A 21310-nucleotide genomic window follows, 5' to 3' on the forward strand; every position below is an offset into this window, starting at 1 on the left:
GTCTTCCTCCCCGCAAACCAATCACTCTAGTCTAATCATGAGAAAAACATCAAATAAATCTCATTGAGGAATAGTCTATAAAAATATATGAGCAGTACTTATATAAAACCAAATCTCCAGGTCTTTAACTAAATTTGTAACTTTGTCCTTATCCTATCAGACCCTGATAGGTGTCTGAGGTGGCCCAAATAACGTGGGTTCCTCATGATTTCTGTCTAGATCCTAGGGTCCTTACTGACCTTGGCTCTGAGCTCCATTTCCGCATCAGACTCGTCCAGCCAGCGATCAAAGTCAGGAGCCAAAAACAGTGGGCGCTTCTCCTGCTTGGTGAGTCTCTCCCACCACTGACTCACCTTCTTCTGTACAGTAATGTTTATCTGCCTCTGGGTCAGTTTATAAACCGGCTAAGAGAGAAAATGAGAATGTGAGAATGCTTCTCCTTCCCATTCCTCACCCCTTCCCCTAAAACTGCCCCAAGCCAGTGTGAGTACACAAAGAAGCTGCACTGAAGGCCTATGCTCCTTCCTTCTCTGTTCCTACGAGTCCTAATGCAAAGAGAACACCTAAACCAAGAGCTGATATAGTGAAGAATCAGTAAGAACAGCACTGTTTTTCTCTGATTCCCCAATGAATGACACGGGAGGAAATCAGGAAGAAAAGGCAGACAGTTCTTGGTTATCCTAGAAGAATCCTGATGAACCTCCCAAATCTTCCTCCCATGAAGATGACTGAATTCAAATGGACTCACTAGCATAGTGAGTCTTGGTTTTAGAAAGGTCTAAAGAACTGTAGTAGATCAGATACAACTTTTTCACATGAGTTAGCCTAGGGAGTCTAACTAAACTCAGAGGCTATCCCAATTCATGATTCTTCTGCATAGCCTCTCCCTATGCCTCCAAAGTAAGACCCATGACACATCCTCCAGCCCTGCTGACTATTAAAACAGCCAAAACAACTGAAACCTCCTGCAAAGAGACATCGATATGCTCAAGCCCCCAGAGATAAGTGTAATTCCAGAAACTAAAATACACCATCTGTTGGATTTTCTCCCTTCTTGTTAGATAACCTTCCTCAAGCTCGGAGAGAAGGGAAACGTCATTTATACATCCAGCATTCTTTCTAAAGATCGGCTGCCTCATCCTTTTCTGATTTCTATTGCCCCCAGTCACATGAAAGTAACACCCTGGTGTGGGCTTTCTCTATTCTATGAAACTCTGCTCTCTATGGGTACCATACTCCTCGGTCATCACTAAAAAAGAGAATATCAAAGCTGGAAAAGACCCTAGAGAGTACTTATCCAATCCTTCACTTAATACATGAGGAAACTGGAAGTCAAGAAGCAAAGAGACTTGTTCACCCCTCTAATTAAGTGGCAGAGCCCAGATTCACCTCAACTTCTCTGACTTTCCCATTCCTCTGCAGCTAAACCTATATAAAAGAACTATAGTCTCTTGGTTCTGATCTTCTTTCCCACAAACCCTACTCCCATTTCATTAAACTACCAGTATTTATTTCCTAAAATGAAAACTGAAGTGAGAAAGAAATGAACATACCTCTGGCTTCACAAGGTCTAAGAACTCAAGGTGAAATTCATAGACATTGTCTCCTTTGGCACCGTGTCCCTGAGCTATGAAGAAAGAAATGTGTGTTACTATGAACTTGAGCAGAGCAAGGCCATCCAAAAGCTTGGTGCAGTTCTTTCAGAAGTATACGAATATTAATGGGCCCTGCCCAAATGAGTAGGGGCTTGTGAGAAGAGCTACTCAACAGCTAGATAAGCTAAATCTTGGAGAAAAATTTATCTCCATTATGTCCTTATGATGATCAGCTCCAGAGTATTTACTTAACCTTACAATGTGGCCCTGAAGATGTCCAGTACAAATAATAGGCAAGAAAAAGATTACAGAAAACAAAGCCAAAGATATCACACCAATATCATTTAACTTTCACATTTACTTCAGTGCTGAATTCAGAGCAGAGAAAAATCAGGTTCAGGAAAGCTGCAGGGTACATGGAAATGCTCAACTGTCTCAAAGAAAACTCTGAATCTAAGACCTCCCAACCAGGGATAGAAATTGGAGAAGGTGACTTCTCCTTTAGCACATCCCAAATGGAGCAAAAAAGAAAAAAAAAAAAAATCTTTTCTCAGCTCATTCCTAAGAGAGGACAAATGGCACTGGGAAGGAAGTTCCTGGGCTGACCACTGTGCCATTCCCATGCCTTGGCATGGCTCCTTCCAGCAGGTGCCATGCCTAGATGCCAGTGAACGCTAGACATCCCTCCCCCTCTAATTCTGACTTGTCTATCATTTGGTTCCCTCCCAGGATTCTCTTTCTTATTCTGGCCATATGTAGTATAATATGCCTAATATTTGCTACAGGTGGCTACTGTTCTCTAAGACCATAAATTCATTAAGGCAGGAATAAGCTCCAAGAGGCAAGATACATTTTGACCGCTTTAACTTCCTTTCAAATGGATAACTCCAAAAAAGATCTGAACTGCTGCCACAACCGCTCCCATCTTGAAAAGCAGATACAAGAGCCAGGCTGGGTTTTCATGCAAGTATATTAAGGTAGATGGAATCTCATGAAAAACAGAAACGCTTCAATGTCCCATAACCCTAGTCACTTACAAATGACATTCCAAGGAACTAGAAGAGAAAAAGAGTAGGGAGAATCCCACTCCCATTGGGTGACAATAAATCCAGATCTACCCTCTCAGGCACAGCAGCAAATCTGATGAACTGAGGAGAAAGGACATGGAGGCAGACTCACAGAATCAAAGAGTGTCAGGGCTGGAAAAGCTTTAGGTATCATCTAGTAACTGGTCTGTAAGCATAATATCAGGGAGCCACAAAGTGTCATTAAGAAAATTTCTATTTTTTGGTTTCATTATAATCTTAAAAAAAAAAAGATCATCTAGATAGCTACCTTATAAACGAGTAGTACCACACAAGTTCAGTGTGTTTCTCAGTCTGGGTGTATGGCCCTGAAGGATACTAAGGACATATTCTCAGGTGACTGTGGGTCCTCTAGTTTAAGAAACACAGCTTATTATCTAATAGCCCCATTTTATAGGTCCAGAGAAGTCAATAAGTTGTCCAAGGTCGTAGTAGAACCAGAGCAAAAAGAAAGATCTCTTTATTTCTATCCTAAGATTCTTTTTTGCTATACCTACTGCCTCTCCAAGGAGAAAGCAGGATTTTAAACAAATTCTTTGACTTTTCTAATCATATATTTGAAAACAATCTAGTTTACCCCAAAGTATTAGAGAGGTGAGCATAAAAAGACAGTGAATTAGACAAATAGATAAAAAATTTTAAAAAGAAACCACCACTACACCTCTTTAACTGGGTAGAGAGCTGAGAACATTTGCCTGGATACTGACCTTTGAAATGCAGCACATTTTCAGTGATGCTGATGGCAGGATTCTGTGAAAAGAGACCAGGGATGAGAGAAGGGCATTTTAATGAGGAGAAAATTTAAATTAAAACCAGGGGCTTACTTCTCTCCATCTTTCCACCTTGGGGACTCAACTTCCTACCCTGTACCCACCCCCAGAGAATATATTTAGTCGTTTATTCACATCTCTGTGTATGTCTATCTGTACCGGATTGAGATTGCAGGCTCCTGCAAGAAAGACCCTAAAGTGCTCTAATTATGCAGAACAAGCAAGATACTGAGCCAGTCCATTCTGACAATGATAAATGGTGCAAGGTGCTATGTGAAGTGTTACTGGGGCATACACAGATCTCTAAGACACAGTTCCTGTGCTGTGGAAGCTGAGAATCTAGTGGAAGAGATGAGTCATTTCCTGTGAAAAGGTATCAAATAGTATCAAATAACAATACACAGATCTCTAAGACACAGTTCCTGCGCTGTGGAAGCTGAGAATCTAGTGGAACAGATGATTCATTTCTTGTGAAAAGGTATCAAATAGTATCAAATAACATACGCTCGAAGCCAAAAGAGTAGTAAAGAGCAGTAAGTGTAATAGGTAAAGACCACAATGGGAACAGAATGGTTGGAGAAAGCTTCACTAAGTGTAAAGCAGGTATTGCAACATGAAGAATAAGTTAACTCTAATAGGTAGAGGGAAGGGCTGAGGATTAAATGGTTGGATGAAAATAAAACATGCAGTGCCTTAACCTCAGGCTTCATACTCTTAACTCCCATCCAAACCAAGACTAGAAGAGAACAAAATTCTTCAAATTGTTCATTGGTTCCCAGAGGTGGCTACATGTCTTTAGCAGCATCAATTAAAGTGAAACTACTTAACTTTTTTCAGTGGATGAGAAATAACTCACCTCCTACTTCCCAGCTCAAAGTTAATAAACAAGCAGCAGCATGTTCCTAGCGCCATAACAAGTTAATTTACTTTTCTCCTGTAGGCTCAGCTCTCTGTACTCCATCATGTCTCAAAGAAAATCAAGTAGACAAGACAGATGGCTGGAGAGGGCAGTGGGTGCCTAGACGCTCTATCCATAGCCAAGAGTGTTGGGAAAATGGGAAGAATGAAGGCTTGGAGCATGGAGATTATTTGAGCCAGCTTTATGTTAAGAACTTCCATCGTGGCAGTATAGATTTCAAGCTGAGAAGCTCAGCCAAAGAGGATATAACAATCCAGATGATCTTCTCTGTGGCAGAAGGAGAGAGTTAGGAAACCTCACCAAAAAAGGCTGCACTTCCAGGGTTCCTCAGTAAGGGAAACAGTTTTGATGTAAATATTATCGTGAAAGCTAGAGTTCTGGTATATCCTGGAAGTAAGTTTCCAACCTAGGTTACTTCTTGCCCAACCCTGTTCTCTATACTCTAATTCACTTGGAAGGAAAAGAGCAGGTTTGGGGATCCAGTTTACTGTCCTCAGACAGATAGCTGTGTGCAACCAAGATCTAAGAATCTAGCCACAGCACAAGTCCAGGAGTTACCTAAGCATTTCTGTGAGCCAAATTTTAGATGCTAACTCAGCAATAATGGGCCAGCTCCTGCCCAGAAGCACACCAGGCATGTCTGGTTCCCCTTCTCCAAAGGTGGTGGTAGTAGAGGAATATAGTTCATTAAAAAAAATGCCTATGCCAAAAAACAAGTTCAAAATTGGAATGGAAGAGACCCTGAGCAAAAAAATTTTTTTCATTTATATGTTTACAAGTGAGATTGGACTATAATTTTCCCTTTCTTATATCTGCTTCATAAAATGAATTAGAGAGTATTCCCTCTCTTTCTTCTCTGGAAATGTGGTAGCCAGTCTTCAAGATGGCCCCCAGTGAGGCTCTTCCCCTGGTATTTACACCCTGTGTAGTCCCCTCCCAACTGACATCAGCAATGATCTGAGTAACACACAGAATACAGTGGAAACAACGATGTGACTTCTGAGGTTAGGTGACTAAAGCCACTGCGGCTTCCATCTATGCCTCTTGGGTGTTCACTCTGGGTAAAGCCAGACACCATGTCATGACAGAATATGCAAGTGGTCCTGTGTGGAAGCCTACACAGAAAACTAACTTGTGGACACCGACTTGCCAACACAGTGAGACATCCCTGAAGTGGATACTCCAGGGCATCATATGACCTCAACCAGAGCTGACAAATGACTACAAGCTTATGAAGAGATCCCAAGCTACAACAATCCAACTGAGTCCTTCCCGAAGGACCCATAGAACAGACAGATGATAAATGATTATTGTTTTAAATCACTACATTTTGGGGTGATTTGTTATGTAATAGATAACTAATAAAACTGAAATTACTTCCTTAAATGTCTGGTCGAACTGGTGAAGCCATTTAGACCTGGAAATTTCTTAGTAGGAAGATATATGGATTTATTTAAGGGGGTGGGTATTTAGGTTTTCTATCTCTTTGATATAAACCATCTTTGCTTTCTATGAATTGATTCATTTTATCTGATATGAATTGAATATTCTCTTAGCTTTTTAATGTCTGTAGCTTCTTTTGAAATATTCTTTTGAAAAAGAAAATATTCTTTTTCATTACTGATATGGTTTATGTCTTAATCTTGTCAAGAGATCTGTCCATGTTAATTGTCTTTTCAATAACTAACTTTTAACATATAAAAAAATTCCAATTAAAAAAATGGGCAGAAGACCTGAATAGGTATTTCTCCAAAGAGGACACACAGATGGCCAATAGACATATGAAAAGATGCTCAGCATCACTAATCATCAGAGAAATACAAATTAAGAACACAATGAGATATCACCACACCTGTCAGAATGGCTATCATCAATAAATCAGAAACCAACAAGGGTTGACAAGGATGTGGAAAAAAGGGAACCCTCCTGCACTGTTGGTAGGAATGCAAATTGGTACAGCCACTATAGAAAACAGTTGGGGGGTTCCTCAAAAAATTAAATATAGAACTACCTATGACTCAGCAATTGCTCTTCTGGGTATTAATACAAAGAAAACCAAAATACTAATTCAAAAAGATATATGCACCACTATGTTTACTGCAGTGCTATTTACAATAGCCAAGATATGGAGGTACCTAAATGTCCATCAACAGATGACGGGAGAAAGAAGTTATGGCACACATATACAATGAAATACGACTCAGCCATTAAAAAAATGAAATCTTACCATTTGCAACAACAATGGATGAACCTAAAAGATATTATGCTAAGTGAAATAAGTCAAACAGAAAAAGACAAATACCATATGGTTTTGTTCATAAGTGGAATTTAAAGAACAAAATAAATGAACAAAAAATGAAAACAGACTCATACATACAGTGAATAAACTGGTGGTTGCTAGACGGGAAGGAGTTCGGGGGGGCTGGGTGAAAAAGCTGAAGGATTAAGAAGACAAATTGGCAGTTACAAAATAATCGCAGGGATGTGAAGTACAGCATAGGGAATATAGTCAATAATATTATAATGACTGTGTATAGTGCCAGGTGGGTACTAGAGTATTTGGGGGGATCACTTCGTAAATTATATGTCTAACCCCTATGCCGTACAACTGAAACTAATATAAAATAATATAAATAAATATCTTTGCTTTCTGTTTCTGCTCTTTCTTTCTTTTCTTTAACTTTCTTTGGGAGAATTTGCTATGTCTTTCTTCTTGAAATGGATTCACGAGTCATTAATTTTCAGACTTCATTATTTTCTTTTAATTCATGCTTTTAAATGTAAGCATTTAAACACATAAATGTCCTGCCAACTCTTACTTTGGTTGTCTCTCTCAAGCTTTGAATGTAGTATTTTCTTTACCATTCAGTTTAAAATATTTTCTAGTTTCCATTATCATTTTCTTTTTGAAACATGGGTTGCTGACAAGTGTTTAACTACCAAACACATCAGATTTTCCAGTTATCCTATGCTATTAATTTCTACCCCAATTACATTGTGATCAGAGAACATTCTCTGTATGATTTTAATCATTTCAAATTGTAGAGACTTCCTTTAGGAAGCGGTATACAAATGTTCTGAGTGAACTTGAAAAAAAAATGTATATTCTGGAATTATTAGATGCAGTGTTCTATATATCTCCATTAGGTCTCCTGTTAATTGTTCATAATCTATATCTTTATTGAATTTTGTCTTCTTATTCTGTCAATTACTGAGAAATCACACTATAGTAAACATCTATTTCTCCTTGTACTTCTGTTTATGTCCATGTTATAGAAGCATATTACTAGTTACATATAAGTCTAATATTGTGGTGAATTGAAACCTTCATCATTATGAACTGATCTTTTTATGTCTAAAAATATATTTTTGCCTAAAACTCTTATCTGATATCAGCATAGCTATACCACAAGGATCTGCATTTGCTTCTCTGCCAGGCACCTACAAGCGCTATCAATCAAGACCACTTTCAACTAAATTCATGGCTTAAGGGTTTTTCAATCTCCGAAATTGTGTAAATTTGGGTTGCACGTTCATTTGAGAGCCAATTAACAGTTTAATCCCTCAAGGACTTTTTCTTCTACTTTGTTCAGTGCTAAAGCATATCCCCAGCATATCTCTCCATTAACTACTTCAGAGGACTATATACTTGTAGAGATGAACTAGAGGTAATGGAGTAATTAATGGAGAGAAGGGTTTCCTATTACATATTGCATCTTTGGTGGGCTTTGATCTTACTTCTGTCCCCTGCACTGCTAGGCTGTCAAAACCAAAGTTCAAGTTTACTTACTTAAGCAAATGTTCTCAAGGCAAAAGTAGTTTTGGTGTTCAGCTTAATTCTCTTAATTCCCAGTTTATTTTCTAATTTATTGACTCTTTGATGATTTTACATTTCTATTGAACACTTCTGTTTTTAGCAGGGAGGTTGATGTGCACAGCCCATCTTTCGTTAGAGATGGAATTGTGCCTTGCTTATGAAAAGAGGAGTGAATAAGGAAAAAGGTAAAAGGTGGCTTTGAGGTCAGATGGACCTGGGTTCAAATCCTACTTATATTAAACTTATTTTTATCATTCCTTTTTAAATCCATAGCAACTGTCATCATTTTTAAAACAACAACTTATAAAATAACTTATTTCACAAGATTGTTGTGAAAATTATAACAACATACAAAAAGTCTGGCACTAATAAGCATTCATATTCTGGTTGCTTTTCTTCCTCTAACTTGAATGCTCTTCTAAGCTTCCATGATCTATTCATTTTCGAGGTCCAGGTCAAATGTTAATTCCTCTTCTCTCCTACTCACCTCCAACATTAGAATTAATAGCTTCCTTACTACTTTGTCTTCACTTTTATTATAATACTTATCATACTGTTCTGTAATTATTGTTTATTGGTTTATCTGCCCCTCTAGACTTGAGTTCCCTGATGGCAGGGACTGTGTCTTATTCATCTCTGAATCCTTAATGCCTCAATAACTATTTAATAAACTGAAATGAAACCAGTTCACCACATCTTCATAATTTCTGACAGAACTACAGAGTTCAATGAACTACCTAACCCTTTAGACAATGGTTTCCTTTCTCGTTCAAATTGTTAGTACTTACCTTTGCTGGCATGTGTGATTAGCATATATGCAGAAAAGAGCTATATGGCAAGCATGAGGCTGCTATCTTTAAAAGGGCCTGTTTCCAAGATGAGCCTTTGGCTGGCAACTGGGAACTTGGCTTTCTTCCATCCCCTAACTGATTAAAGTTGGTTTACTGTGCTTACAAACAATATGACTTATAGTGAACATTTGTCTTCCTTCTGGGAGTCCATAATTTTGGTACATGTTAGGCAGAGCATACCTAAGTGATCAGCTCCCAATAAAATCATAGGTGCTAAATCTCTAAGGGACTTCCCTGGGCAGAAACATCACACAAAAATTACTGCATTTATCATTGCTAGAGAAAAGAGTACACTAACATACACCTCCTTACAGTAAGAAGAGGGTTTGAGGAAGCCTGTACATGGATTTCTCCAGACTCCACTGTGGTTTTTTCCCTTTGCTGATCCTGTCATATATCCTTTCACTGTAATAAACCTTAGCCAAAAGTACAACTATATGCCAAGTCCCAAGAACTACTGAACCACCAAATGTGTAGGTGGGTATTGGGAACTACCCCAAAACAGTGTCTATTTTTAATGTGACTCTTCTCAACCCAACATTTTACTTTGAAAATTTTAAATCCATAAAAATATTGGAAAAAATGGTGTAATGAATACTCGTGCCTTTCATCAATTGAATATATTTAGTCACACTTGCTTTTAATACGCACTTTTTTTCTGAATCATTTCACAGTGAGTTGGCAGGCATCATGACACTTCATCCCTAAATAGTTCAACACTGTTTTTCCTAAGAATAAGCCATCGAGGTAGAAATTTTTTAAATCATGTTGTCATACTGAATTTTCCAATTCAAATTTACTATTACAGGGCTTCTCCTTACCTTGTTAATTAATATTTGTATTTCTCTTTTTACAGTGAAAATCTTGGTTCCTAATAATGTTAACACATTTACTTGTTCAATCCTAAAACAGTTTCAGAATTATATCAACATGTTTCCTAACAATAAGCCTATTAAGTAAAGTATAATATTTATTTGAAATTCTTTTTGTCCTTAGCATATATTTTACTAAAGAACTAGAGTATTATGTTCAACCGTTACTTATATTAACTTATTTATCAGTATAGTTATGTTATTGACTTGATATGCAATTAGATCCTTTTGATTGTTTGTATGTAATGTCCAAATTTGCCATTTTATTTTTTATTAAATTTTATTTTTGAATATGTAAAATTTTCACATTGTTCAAAACTCAAACTTTATAAAAATGTATCTTCAGAAGTCATACTCACACACCCATCACCCTCTACCACATTCCTATTCATCATCTATAGGTAACTATTTCTGTAGTTTCTGGTTTATCCTTCCACTGTATGTGTGTATATGTTTTGGAAAAAATAAGTAAATATATTCAGATATTCTTATTTCCTCTTCTTTCTGCACAAAAAATAGCATACAATATACATTCTTAGGCACTTTTTTTTTTTTCACCTAAATCAATCCTATCAGTTCATAGAGATCTTGGTCATTGTTTTTATACCTGCCTAACGTTCAATTGGGTATATGTACCAATACATATCCTCTTTAATTTCCCTTTTTGAATTCTACTTATACTTAAAAACATAGCTCAAGGCCCACATCCTTTAGAAAGCCAAAAAAAAAAAAAAAAAAAGAAGAAGAGGAGGAAGAAAGCCTGCTTTGGCCACACTGATCTCTCTTTCCAGAACTCTGAGAACACCATACCATTGATCTCTCGGCTTATCTCCTCCCCCACTGAGAAAATCTTCTTTAAAATAAAAGTTACCTACAATCATTACTTCTTCCTCACCATAAATTTACTCTTAAATCTACCGTGATCTAGCCTCCATCCCGAACGCTTCCCTGAAACTATTATCATCAAGATCCATAAATCCCATGTTGCCAAATGGAAGGGACATGTAATCTCATTTTATTCAACCTCTAAGCAGCACTGGACACAGCTGACCACACTCTACTGAAATGTTCTCTCCTAGTTTCTAGGAGACCACAGGACACTGTCCTGGATTTTATGTCTCACAGGCTACTCCTTTTCAATCTCCTTTGCTGGTTCTTTCTCCTCTGCTCAACTTCTAAATGCCTGAGTGCCTCAGGGCTCAATCTTGGGTTGCTTCTTATCTCTATCAGTTTTTAATATCTATCAGTTTTCTGACATAAGTTGCCATTTTAAGGACTAACTTGAGCCCAAAATATTTTATAATTCCTTCAGAGAATTTTTTTATAAATTTTTTATTTGAATTTACCACCAAGCACTTTCTACCTAGAGATTTCACAGTAGCTATTCCCTCTCCCTGTAAAATTCTTTCCCCATAATTTTGTGTGGCTTCTTAATATTTAAAGTCTCTGCTCGAATGTCACCTCCTCAGAGACGTTTCCTGACTACCCAGTCTGAAGTAGTTCTCATGGTTCCTTCTTCTATGTTTTTTCTTGTTTTACTTTCTTCATAACATTTATTATCTGAAACTATTCGATGAATTTATCTACTTTTATTGTCAGGCTTCCATCACCACCACCAGCCTCAGTATATAAAATTCATGAGACCTAGGACCCTGTCTGCCCTGCTAATAATCAAGTCCTAGAGTCCAAAAGACTGCCAAACGTACAGTAAGCATTTATATATATTTGTTAAATAAGTACAAAAAAAAATCTAAATCTCCACTTTATATATATTTATTAAATAAGTCAAGTACAAAACCATGAGGGTTTTTTTTTTCATTGTTAAAAAAAATCTAAATCTCTGGCTTCTCTTTAAAAGACACCGACTTGGATATGCATTCTTGAATGACAATAGCTACTCCCTTACAATGAACTCAAACCTCTCCAACTACTTTCTCACCCAGCTCACTTCACGAACATTTATTGAGCACTCCTTATATGCCAGTTATTTTTCAAAGTGTTTCACATTATTAGCACGCACACACACACACACACACACACACACACACACTCTCACACAATCCTACAAAATAGGTACTATTATAACAATTTTACAGATGACGAAACTGAGACTTACAGAGGTTATGGAACTTGCCTGAGATTACAAAATCAGCAATGGAAAAAGCAAGATTCAAACCAAGGCAAATGATTGCCTGGCTCCTAATCACTACACCATATTTTGGGCATTTGAATTGGTAACCTTTACCTATACTCTCTTCCTGGGTGATCTCATCCTATCTCAGGTGTTTAAATACTATAACTTATAAACTGACAACTCCAAAATTTGCTATATTTCATTCTAAATGTACATTTTTCACATTTAATATCTCTAAAATCAGAATATCTATTACAATTTATAATAGCATCTTACAACTGTTTTAGCAAAGCGGCAACCAAGACATGGTTGTCACTTGCCTGAGCATGTATGAACTTAGATATTATCCCAAATGGCATGACTAGAAAATTACAATTCAATATGTTAGTCAACAAACCACTTACAGGCCATTTGAGGAAGGTGTATGAGTCCCGGTTCTTGTTTGGAAACATTTTGTAAACTTCCAGTGAGATCAAGAAAGTACCAGCATCAAAACTTATAGAAAGGTACTGATTGCTTGAAAAAATAAATGCCAGAGGTAATAGTTGAGCATTCTTTCAGATATGCTGCATTGCTAGTACTCTCAATGGCCCAGAGGATGATACTATGGAGAAAAACAAGAACAGTGACATCTCTGAATAGAAAAATGATTCAGAAAAGTAGATTCTGAAATATGAAGATCATTTAGGAATAACTTCGCCAACTTGTTTTGCTTATATTTTCATATTTATGTGTACAGGAAAATGAGACAGATAGATTTATGATTTTTTAAAACTGTTTTGAAAATGAAAACACGCAGCCCCTGACATCTGAAACTGATCTGATATTTCACAGCTAGACTGCAGAATATCACAAGCCAGTCTGAAGCTGTGAAGCAAGGCCATTTTGTCCTCCTACTGAACGTAAACAATCTCAAAGAATACCAACCAACCTCAAGTTACTCTGAGATCATGATAAAATGACACAAAAAAAGGTCATCTCATAATTTTGTCTAAGCACAGATCATTCACTATGCCATTCACAAATACCCAATTATAGGATTGTCCTCACTTTCCAACAGCACACAATCTCAATCGAATTCCCACTTCCTTAGACCCTCTCCCAATCACCCAACCAAAACCCAAATCCTATAATCAGTTCTTTCTAACACTCCCTTTCTGAGACACTCCATGATTCTCCAGTGTTGCTTCTCCCTAACTAAAACAAGCAAAACCCCAACTTGTTAAAAAAGAGTGTGTTTTGGTGGTCTTTGGCTGGAGAGAATTGATAGTTAAGTCTAAAAGAGCTCTTGCAGTCTACAGCCATGCTACCCTGAACAAGCTCAATCCCGTCTGATCTCAGAAGCTAAGCAGGGTCGGGCCTGGTTAGTACTTGGATAGGAGACCACCTAGGAAGACCAGGTGCTGTAGGCGCAAAAAAAAATAATAATAATAATAAGGGATTGTAAGCTGACAAGGTCCTAGCAATCCGTGAGGTTAACCAATAGTTGCCTTGCCTAAAATAAATAAATAAATAGATAGATAGATAGATAGATAGATAGATAGATAGATAGATAGATAGATGATAGATAGATAGATAGATGATAGATAGATAGATAGATAATAGAACAGCTCTTGCAATAATGAAAAAATAAATATTCAAAATGGTAAGAAAGTATGTATCATAGTTTAATCAGCAGCAGTTTTTTCTTCATGGTACATAAAATAATGGCACATATTACAATCAATGATGTCTAAGATGTCATGAAATTATATTTTCAGCCTAGACTACTGCCCTGAACTCTGCATTTGTATAATTCTATGTGACTACTTCACATTTCTACATGGACTTGTTTAACAAGAGTCTCACATTAACATGTCCAAAAAGAAACTCTTGATTTTGGCCTCTAAACCTCTTCTCCAGTCTTAACCATTTCAGTAAACTGTATCATCATCTATTCTGTGCTGAAACCAAAATTCTAAGACTAGTTGTTGATTCTTTCCTTCTCTTCCCTTCCTGGCACCAGCCTCAATATATGCAATCCATCAAGGCCTAAAGGTTCTCTCCAAATACATCTCAAATCTATCCATGGCTCTCTACCTCCACTGTTATCCCTAGACTGAGCCACCTTATCTCTCACCCACACTACTATAATAACCTTCCTAAATGGTTCTCCAGATTTCATTTTTGCCTCTCTATAATCTAAATAGCAGCCAGAATAATCTTTTTAAAACAAAAATCTTATATCATTTCTCTGCTTAAAACTCTTTAACAAGTTCTCATTTGTCTCAATAAAACCCAAACTCTTTACCATGGCAACAAAGCCCTGCATGACCTACATCTTACAAATTCTTCCAACTTCATCTCCCTCTTATTCGTCACTTACTATACTCCAAACATACTGACATTCTTTTTGTTCCTGGAACCCTTACCCCAAGACATTGCCTGCCTTTTAATTCTGTGCACTAGTTGGAATGTTTTTCCCCCAGCTCTCTTCAGAATTCACTTTATCCTTTAAGTTTCACTTAGCTCAAATATCACCTCCTGAATGAAGGCTTCTCTGACCACTATATTTAAAAACTCTCTACCAAATACTCTTTATTTCCCTCATAGTACTCATCTTGGTAATTCTTTTATTTATTAATTTATCTACTGTCCATCTCCCTCAACCAGAAGGTAGTATCTTTACATTGTGCTGCTCCCCACTGAACCCCCTAGTACCAAGCACTGGGCCTGGACCTTTGGGGGCTTTATCTTTATAGATACAGGTGGTACTGTTTCATCTATTTTACCTGTTGTACAGTGTGCTATTGTGTAAACACACCACAATCTATCCATTCTTCTGTTGATAAGAATTGAGGTTGTTTTCAATTTTTTTGCTGCAATGAACATGCTGTCTCCTGCATATATGAAAGAACTTCTCTAAGGAGCAAAACTTCCAAGTCATAAGTATATGCACATCTTCATCTTGGCTGGATAGTGTCAAACTGTTCTCCAAACCAGTTGTACCAATTAATACTCCCAACTGCATAAAAATGTCCCATCACTGAACATCCTTGCCAACAGTTGGTAATGTCAGGTTTTCCATTTTTCACAATCTAATGTGAGAAAAGTATCCTATCATTTGAATTTACATGTCCCTGATTATTAGTGAGGTCAAGCATCTTTTCAGGTCTGTTGGCCATTCTTATTTCCTTTTACTCTAAACTGCCTATATTATCTACCCTTTTTTCTATTGGGTAATATCTTTTTCTTATTGATCTGTAGTTGTTCTTTACATATTCAAGATGTTAGTCATTTGTCAGTGACACGTACCACAGTATCTGCTTCAAGCTTGTCTTGAATTTGTCAATCTTTTTCTTGGGTTTATGACATGTATGTCTTGTTAAATGCAGTCTTTCTTTTTCCAATACCATAAAGACAGTCTCTCATATTTTCTTTTAGTAGTTCTGTGTTTAGGTCATTAACCCACCGGGAATTGACTTTTGTCTGCGACACAGGCAAGATCTTATTTTACCTTTCTTGCCATTTGATTACCAACTGTCCCAACAGAATTTCTTGAATGGTTCATCCTTTCCCCTATTAATTTGTAAAGCCACCAATGTTATATGAATAAGTCTGCTGATAGACTCTATGCTGTTCTATTGCTCTGTGTTTCTCTCATTTAAAGTTTAATATCGCAATAATAATCCCTTACACTTGAATAGCACACTAGAATTCATAAAGCACTTTCAAACCTGTTGATTATGCAATTCAAACCTCAAAACAATTCTGTGAATTAAGTGTTAGTATTCACATATATTTGGATGAAGAGGCCAAAACTCATAAAAGTTAAGTGAATTATCCATGGCCGCCAGATAGTAAAAGAGCAGAGACCCAATCTCTTCTTTAGTTACCAGTCTTTCCACCAGACTCTCTATTAGGAAAGGACAGGAACAATATCTTTCAAATGGCTCCCAAACAGAGCTATGCACTTTGTCCTAACACAACTAAAACAAACAAACAAAAGCCTTGATAAATGAACAAAGTCTTTAACAACTATGGTTGTTTGCACAAAACTGTCCTTTATGCTTATCTTGAAAATAAACTCTTACTGAAAGTAAACCTGCACTAGCCCCTATGGACTCCAGCTAGCCTTTTTGCTACTGCTCACTTCAAACACAGACAATGTCTCTGTTGAAGTCTACTGTGCACCACTCCTCATCAGTAGTGGTTTCTCATCAGTCACTAGCCCTGCAGCTCTGAAGACAGAATAGAGATGTGAAGACCCAGGGTTCTCTGTGTCTCAGGAAGGGAGGGAAGCAGAGCTGATGCCCCCAAACTAGAATTCAACACTAAAATTCACTCACACATAGCTGTGGGACATGTTAAAGAAAACAGGGAGCATGAGAGCTGTCTAACAACCCAGCACCTCACTTAATGAGAGACAAAAGTAAGTATTCCACAAATGGTTTTCATTGAACAAATAAATGAATTGCTTCATCCTGAGCCAGAATCAACAGTTTCACAGAATGTGCATAAAACAATTAATTAAGAAATTTAAGAAAAAGCAGCCCCTGAGATTCAGAAGCCAGCTTGGCACTCACAGCTAGGGCATATTATTCTCCTACTGCACATAAACAATCTCACAGAAAACCAACCAGTCAAGGCCATTTCATAATTTTGTGTAAGCACAGACAAAAACATGGCCACATGCTATCCACAAAATACCAGACACCGTTCCTCTCTTGGCCAAAATGAGTGACAGCTACTTCCCTACCAATTACACACCGTTTTATTCTTGAGCTATGTCTCTCTTCCCTATAGACAAGATTTAGTCAGATGCCCAATCATAGAATTGCCCCCATTTTATGACAGCATCTAAAGTGAATCCCTGCTTCCTTAGACCATCCCCCAATCACCAAAGTCCAAATCTTATAATCAGTTCTTTCTAACACCCTCTTAAGACACCCCACAGTTCCCCATGGGTTATGCTCTCCCTTGCTGAAAGGGTAATAAACCCAACTTTTTAATTAGAGTTTTGTTCCTGGCTGTCTTTGGCTATAGGGCATTGACACAGTACAAGTCAAACTAAAAGTCTATGCCTTTCTCTTTCTGCAAAGTACTCCCAATCTCAGTTTGACAAGAATATCATCTTATTTCTGAAAAGTCATCTCTAACTAAACAAAAGTAACAAATTCCTTTAACACCAGGAAACTGGTTCAATATTCAACCCCGATTTTACCAATGAACATACTTATGCACAAAACTTTTTGTTTGCATATAATATGCTTCCTTCTAGATAGTATGTCCTTGGAAAGTCAAATCTGTCTGATTCATCTTTGTAAATCTGTAGCATCTCACATGTGATAGAGCATTTCTTTCATAAATCGTATTAACATGTTGCTTTTAAACTAATGGTAGCTGAAATGGATGCCTCAGAATTACACGAAGGAAATCACAGATAAACCAAAAATTCAATTGGAAGAAAAAAATTATTTTTCCCAAAAAATTAAAAAAAAGATTTCTCTCCAAAACAATTTCAATTTTTCCTCCATATTTACATTTATTTTAACTGTATCTCAAACATATACCTTCACATTTTTAAATACACCAAATATGATTAACATATGTGTTCATGTTTCTTAACTAAAAAGATTTAGATCTTTCAGGAAAAATATAAGTATGATGTATTTTTTCATTTGTCCAACTAATTTCCACTGCTTTCCACCACCACCACCCTTTTAACCCGCTAAAAACGCATTTTGTTTGTAGCTTCAAAAGTATCCCAAAATACTACATCCTTATTACATGACAGACATCAAGAGGGCAAGGCCTGAGTTTATTCAATTGGTCTACATAATGCTTAACTAAATACTTAAAGAAACTGTCATAACACATATCCTGAACTTTTTTTATTAATTGCTGGAAAAACTCTCTCTAGATAAAGACTTTGATCCCCTTTGTTTTCTTCCTTCTTTTATTAAAACACCTTTGAGCAGAAGAGAGCCAACAGAGAACATCTATTCATCCTCTGAGGCAAAAGTATAATTCAGCCTGGTTTAACATATTAAATGAAACACTGTGCAATGTAAAAATTAAATTCAACAAATTCAAGTCCACAATCAAAGAGCACCTACCTACACTCTGCGAGACAATATGCCCCAGAAGAGCTGATATCCAAACAAACTCAAAGTTAAGTGGAGTAAAGGTTACAGAATACCGTAGACGTCAACGAGAGTAAGGAGTAAAGATGACTGTAGAAAGAACATTTCAGACTGAAACTCCAATTCCTCAAAGACTGGAATTCTGGATGGTTTCGACAGAAACATGGAGGTACTCAGTTCTGAGATCTCCACCATTTAGGAGGCTCAGCTTGTTCAAATGTAACCAAAGATAATTTTTAAATTCTCTATGCAACTCAGCAAACCTTAGCTCACAGCCTTCAGAACAAGGGGCAAAATTCACTTCTTCGAGGTCTTCTGGACTTTAAAATTAACAAGAACGATTGCCATCACTGAATGGTTGGACGGTGGATGTGGCCCGTCAGGCATGGGCGGGCCTCGTGAAAGTCAGAAGGGACTGGCTAGACCGTTCAGGCCAGTGCTGGACTTCCAGCCACGGCCCAGCAAGCCACTGTCACACTGCATCCTTAACCCAACGAGCTCATCCAATATGCTCGAGAGCCTTGACAGACCCGAACACTGACCGCCAGGCTTCAGGGCCAGGCTCTGGCTCCATCAGGCCTCAGACTGCGAACAAAGAGAAAGCCCGAGACAGCCTCCGAGGTCCGCACGGGACCCACGCAGCACCCGAAGGGACCTGCAGCCCTCAAGGGGTCGTGCGCCGGGCCTGGGTCTGCAGGTGTTCCTCAACAAGGGCCAGCCCCTACCCCGTTGGCGCACTGCAGAGTCTCCTGGGCGCAATGGGACAAAGGGTCAGGGAGTCTGGGTGCGTCCGGGTGGGTCCAGGTGGTTCCTGGTGAGTCCCAGGAGCCAAGGCCCCGCGCGCATCCCGGCCTTTACCTGCACATCACTCAGCTCCACGCGCAGATATAGCTCGCGATGTCGCTGAGCCCAGTAGACGTGCGGTGTCAGCACCTGATTCTCCATGGCCACACTGCCCAGGGTGCGGGGAGACTTTACTCGCTGCGCCTCGCTGCCTCGGGTAGTGAGCCGCTGGAGCCAAGCGAACGCAGGCCGCAACTCCCCACGCTTCTGAGTGCCTGCAGCCCGCAGCCTCAGAATGCCCCACTCTTGCGTGCTGCGCTTGCGCAGTGACGAGCGGGAGCTGGAGGTTTTTGCCCGAGCTGGGCGGAGACAAAGCAGGGCAGAGGCAAGAAGAAGCGGACCCAGGAACGTGGCCCGCCTTCACTGGCTGTGGCAGCGTTCAGAGTTGCCATCAGGCGCAACGCGCTTCTCTCTTTATGGCGGTGCTTACAAATAAGCTTAAAAATAAGAAACGCAGGAAACTCATAAAGAACCAGGCAGCATGGGCAACTGATTTGGGACTGGATTCCCTCCCATTCTATCACTCATTAATGTAACATTTATTGAGCGCCTAATGTGTGCTTGGGCGTCAAAGCTAAACACGAGCTACAGCAATAAGACACAGGTCCTGCCGACCTGGAACCCTCAGTCTATTCAAAGACTTAAGTAATTGCAGACACAATAAGGATGATGATGGTTATAAGGGAAGCAGTGTGAGAAGAGGCTGGAAAAGTGTTCTCAGAGGGGAGAGTTTGTTGTAGCCACCAGCCCCCGATAGACACACAGACCACCAGAAATCAGTGTTATAGGAAACACACTCTTTATTCAACCAGCTGGATCTGCCAGGGCTACACAGACCCCAAATTAAGCAGCCCCAAAATGTAGAGGTACAGGGTTTTTAAGCCCTAAACCCCATTCTTCATCCTGTTTGAACACACAAGTCTATTTTTCTTCTTTTTACTAACTGTCTACCCGCAGGTCGATTGTGCAAGCGGTGGGTACAGAAGCAGAAAGCTTATTGTTAGAATGTTATGTTCCCGTCGGCGATAGCCTATGTTCCCATAGGTGATAGCCAAGCAGTAATTTTTCAATTACCCACACAAGTTAAGTATAAAGGCCAGAGATTTACAGCGCTATCGCATAGAACTTTATGCACTGATGGAAAATATTCCATTCTGAGGTGTCCAATAATGTAGTCACATGCAGCTTCCTAGAACTTGAAATGTGGCTAGTGAGACTGAGAAACTGAATTTTTATTTTATTTTATATACTTCCAGTTAACTTAAATAGCCACGTATTAGTGGCTATCCTAGTGAATAGAGCAGGAGATTTCTCTCTTAAAATTTTAGTCATGCTGGTGGGTGTGTTACGAACTAGAGACAACACTAATTTATGTTTAATCTAAACCGCCTCATCTATGTCCACTTTCATCCCCAAGTCTTCCACAGTGAGAAAGCAACGTCACTATTAAAACCAGAAGTCTGGGACAAAAGTAGAATTTATACTTCGGTTCTGTTAGCACTCATTTATTTACCAAAGTACTAAGCACAAAAATACAGAGATGAAAGAGAAATGATGCCAGCTCTCAGGAAACATTTAGCTCAGAGATGTGAGAGGTTTTGCCTGCTAGGAGTTAAGGGCATAGAGATAGAGGTTGCCCTGAATTTGGAAAAGCAGTTAGGGGATGGATTAGGAAAGTCTTTACTTCAGTGAGATGTTTGCACTGTGTCCCACAGACACATGGGTGCCAGGGAAGTTTATAAGCTGGAGATTTGCAAAATCGAATATATGTTGGACAGGACAACCTATCAGTGAGGAAGAACTGGTAGTAGGCATACCATTTGGAGGTTGATACAATCTGCCAGGTGTGAGATAAGGAAAGCAGTAAACTTAATAAACTTGAATTATTAAAATAAAATATTTTTTGAAATGATAAAAGTATTTTTATTGCATTGTTTTTTCTACATTACAGATCAAATAAAGGGTACTTTTTAAAAATTGAAATGTAAATTGCATATAGGAAAAGGACAAATTTTAAATGTTCAACATAAACTAAATTTTTATATACATTTATATCTGTGTAATAATGAATTACCACCCAGATCAAGGTCTGGAACATTTCCAGCATCCCAGAGGTTCTCTCCTCTTGGTCTACCTATGCTTCCCATCCCTTTCCCCCAATAATTACTATCCTGACTCCTATCACCATAGAGTAGTTTTTGTCTGTTCTTTAATATCATATAAATGGAATCTACAGTATGTACCTTTTTGTGTCTGACTTCTTTCATTCAACATAATGTATTTCAGATTTACCTACGTA

General features: G+C 38.4%; 1 protein-coding gene and 1 pseudogene across 1 annotated transcript in view; one reads left to right on the plus strand and one right to left on the minus strand.

Annotated features, from left to right (window-relative positions):
• Positions 1–19281, minus strand: part of HACD3 (3-hydroxyacyl-CoA dehydratase 3) — a 36258-nt gene extending 16977 nt beyond the window's left edge. Inside the window, exons 1-4 of the mRNA XM_011363313.2 lie at positions 19027–19281; positions 3388–3430; positions 1554–1627; positions 240–404 (exon numbers count right to left, since the gene is read on the minus strand). Of these exons, the coding sequence (XP_011361615.1) occupies positions 240–404; positions 1554–1627; positions 3388–3430; positions 19027–19113 (369 nt within the window). The 5' untranslated portion in view covers positions 19114–19281. The remainder of the gene's footprint in view (positions 1–239; positions 405–1553; positions 1628–3387; positions 3431–19026) is intronic.
• Positions 13337–13455, plus strand: LOC111742067 (annotated as a pseudogene).
• Positions 19282–21310: the final 2029 nt, after the last annotated feature.

Source organism: Pteropus vampyrus, unplaced genomic scaffold (assembly GCF_000151845.1).
Source record: "Pteropus vampyrus isolate Shadow unplaced genomic scaffold, Pvam_2.0 Scaffold85, whole genome shotgun sequence".
NCBI classification, from domain to species: domain Eukaryota; kingdom Metazoa; phylum Chordata; class Mammalia; order Chiroptera; family Pteropodidae; genus Pteropus; species Pteropus vampyrus.